Source organism: Octodon degus, unplaced genomic scaffold (assembly GCF_000260255.1).
Source record: "Octodon degus isolate 3935 unplaced genomic scaffold, OctDeg1.0 scaffold00036, whole genome shotgun sequence".
NCBI lineage: Eukaryota > Metazoa > Chordata > Mammalia > Rodentia > Octodontidae > Octodon > Octodon degus.
This window is the reverse complement of record NW_004524612.1, coordinates 12412291-12415891: the sequence shown is the minus strand read 5'-3', so window position 1 is coordinate 12415891 and position 3601 is coordinate 12412291. Positions and strand designations below refer to the sequence as shown.

At 50.4% G+C, this 3601-nt stretch overlaps 1 protein-coding gene across 1 annotated transcript in view; it reads right to left on the bottom strand.

Annotated features, from left to right (window-relative positions):
- Positions 1-2659, bottom strand: part of Bnip3l (BCL2 interacting protein 3 like) — a 23144-nt gene extending 20485 nt beyond the window's left edge. The window contains exon 1 of the mRNA XM_004630679.2: positions 2481-2659. Coding sequence (XP_004630736.1) covers positions 2481-2580 — 100 coding nt within the window. The 5' untranslated portion in view covers positions 2581-2659. The remainder of the gene's footprint in view (positions 1-2480) is intronic.
- Positions 2660-3601: the final 942 nt, after the last annotated feature.

The following is a 3601-nucleotide window of genomic DNA, read 5'->3' as shown; positions in this document are numbered from 1 at the left end:
AAGACATCAGAGAAGGTCTTCACATTTCAAACATTTCAGCAATTTATTATTGAAACTCTGATGCCGGGTGTACTGGTGCACTCAGGAGGCTGAGTCAGGAGGATCACTGTGAGTTTGAGTAGCATGGGCTAAATAATAAATTCAGGATTTGATGGTAAAACCCTGTCTCAAAAAGAAAAAAAAAATTAAAACTTTGCTTTGACTCCAAATTAAAAGATAAAATCCTAAGCTAGAAATAGTCTATATGAATTTCATCTCATTTTAAGTTGTACAGTGTTACCTAACACGGTGCTTAGACTTATCAGCATTTAGACAGTATCAGACGCCTGAATAAGTTTTCTGCCCAATGCCTAAAACTCACTTAAAAGAATAAGTCTGCCTGGTTCAATCAGCGTTGTATAATATGCTAAATAAGCAAAAAAAGACAGGATGAGTAATTAAGTACGGCAGTACCTAAGAGCCTTCCAGTCATTCAAAAGCTCAGCCTACTCCCAAAGAAAATACCTTCTATCCACCAGATTTCCTAAAGCACATCTGCTATCACATGCAAGCTGCATGTTGTTCCACTTGTGTAAGAGCTAATGAGAATGTGGCAGGAAATGATTGGCTGAAGACGTCACACACGCACAGGTCTGTCAGACATCAAGATAAACAATCACAAGCTAGGCGTGGTGGTGCATTCTTTTAAGTCCAGGGCTTTGAGAGGCTGAAGCAGGAGAATCATGTTGGAGCCAAGCCTGGGAAACTCACTTAGTGAGACCTGATCTTAGTATTTTAAGAAAAAGATGTAGGGATGTAGCTCTGGGCAATGACCCTGGGTCCAAATCTCCTATAACTCAACCTTTTGTTGTTGTTAAAGGGTCGCAAAAAATACAAATCTTTTTGCTTTCAGTATGTAAGCATATACATACTGACCACATATATGACTCAGAAGAAAACACAAAGCATAACTAAGCCTCTGAATATTAAAGACAGGTCGGCTCCCTCTATACACCGAATAATATGCTGAAAAATGAGACACAGGCCCACTAAAAAGGATCCAAAAAGAACACCAGACTGGCTGAAAGTGGGAACAGGGCCCTGGAACACAGCCAGCTATGGACTTGCCCAAGACCCTTGACTCTGGACCTACTTTCTTTTAACCAGTAAAAACAAGGTACACCTAGATCTCCAACATCTGTTCTCATTGTGAAACACACGTTTCCAACAAAAGTACAGATTAAAAAAAGGTAATTTATTATTCCATTTTAATATGATACAAGTAACATTAAAGACACATCCATTGGCATTTACTGTGGAAAATAATATAAAAATCCTACATTCCAAAACGAACACTTAAAGGCTTACAAAAAGGTCAACACTTAAGAGAATCCTTAAGAGAATCAGCCCATTAAAAGGAGCCGAAGCAATAAACAATAGGAACTTGTGTAAAATGTTTAGGCCGTGCTGGAAGCATCTGCCTCTTACGAAATAAAAACTGCATGATCTTTCGGCATCCGGATCCTTTTTAAACACTTGCATCTGGCCATATGGTGACGGCCCCCACTAACTCTTTCATAAGAGATGAACTGAAGAAAGGTTAGGCAAGAACCTTTCCAACAAGACCAGGCGCTCACCGCAACCAGGAACAGTCTTAGGACCAGCTGTCACGGAACCTGAAGGTTAAGCAAAGCCATCACTGCTGGTCCTTACTGCAAAACGCTCACGAACTTTCAAAGATCAGCATGTCAGTGTTTTAAATTCCGTTTCTCAAAACTCACTGCCCAGACTCCGTGATGGGTGCAACGGCGGGAAGGGCATGAAGCTTAAGATAGACCTACTGGGCAAGCGATCCTACCGTTAAAAAATAAATGTATTTTTAGCAACTTGGGGATATCTTAAGAAAAAAAAATTTTAAAGGCGCAAAGCCTCATCCCCGAGTTATCAAATGGATTTTCCTGACTAGCATGTAGCAACAAAGGAACGCCGCCGGCAAGCTCGGGCTCGCTCCGCGGGCCGGGGCCCTGAGCGCCCGCGGGGTCGGGCTGCTCCCCCACACCTGCTCGGCCGCACGTCCCCGGCCCGCGCCCCGCCCGCCGCGCGTCCATCCCCCGGCATCCCCGCCGCACGTCCCCGGCCCGGCCCACGTCCCCAAGAGCCCGCTCCGCCCACCTCCACCGCCCCCACGGCCCGCTCCAGAAGCTAAGCTCAAGGGCCACCGCGGGCGGCCGCATGACACCCTCTCCGCCACTCTGGTCCGGCCTCCACTGAAGACCCGGGCGCCCGCAGCCCACGACCCCCGGAGGTGGCGCAGACGCGCCAAGAGGAAGACCCGAGCGCCTCTTCCTGACTGGAGGCGGGCGCTGTCAGTCACGCGGACATCCTCACCCTAGACCAATGGACGGCCTTCTCCTCCCGCCCCCCGCGCGGCGCAGGCGGCGGCCGCCTGAGGAGCTCCTCCTCCCCCATCCCTCCACCGAGCCCGTCGGCCCAGCACTCACTGTTAAGGCCGGTTGGCGGCGGCAAAGGCTGATCCCCTTCCTCGCAGTTGTTGTTATTGTTGTGCAGGGGAGGCGGTGGCTCGACTAAATGAGACGACATGGTCTGGCGGCTGGAAGAGCTTCGGCCGCAGCAGGACCGTCTCCGGTTCTCGGGCAGCAACACAACAAGCCGAGTCCCCCGCCCCCTTTTCTGCGCCTGCGCAGTCCCTCCCCTTCCGTGACGTCACGACCCGCCCCGGCCACGTGATGACAACACAACAAGAGGCGGGGTGGGGTGGGGTGGGGCGGGGCGTTCCGGGCATGCCACCCCGGATGTGCGGACGCGGGAGTCACGCTGACGTACGCGCCAGGAATGAATTCTTGCGTGTAATTCGGACTTGCCTGTTGCGCTGAGTTTTCCAGGGTTTAGGGATCTAGGGCTGGAAGAGGTGTGTCATGGGGAAATGCAAAAAGCCCAGGGATAAGCACCCAAATTTCCTTCCACACCTACAGGATCCAGGCTGTTTTATTCAGTCCCCGCGCATTTATTTTTTAACTATCAGTAGTCTCACTTCTGAAAGAGGCATTGTGGCAACGCTGCAAGGAAGAAAATAAAGCTCAGTGTTCCCCCCGGCGCAAGCACAAGACAACCCAAGGCGGCCCAACCCGGTCTGTTGTTTCGGGATTTTAAAATTTCAGTTGGGTATTCAACGCACGCCATCATTGTAAAAGATAGAGCGTTAGAGAAATCAGGAAAACACAGAGAAGGGGCTGGTGAGATGGCTCAGTGGTCTAAAGCACCTACTTGGAACAAGCTAAGCAAAGCACAGGGACCGCGGTTCGATCCCCCAGCACCACATGCCAGCCAGCCGCGCCCCCTGGTGGGCTGAGCTGGCCCCACACACACACACACACATAAATTAAAAAAAAAAAAACACAGAGAAGAAAATCACCGCCGACCCACCGCGTGCCTGGGCCGGGACCTGAAGCCACGTGTCTCTGGGTGCCTGGGCCGCGGCACTTGCCCAGTGCCTTGGATCGGTGCGGCCGCGCTCCCGCCTGTTCTCCTGTGCCTTTGTGACATTCTGTGCAGTCCCAATTCTTCATTAAACAAACAAACCTGTCATTGTTACATGGTTTAG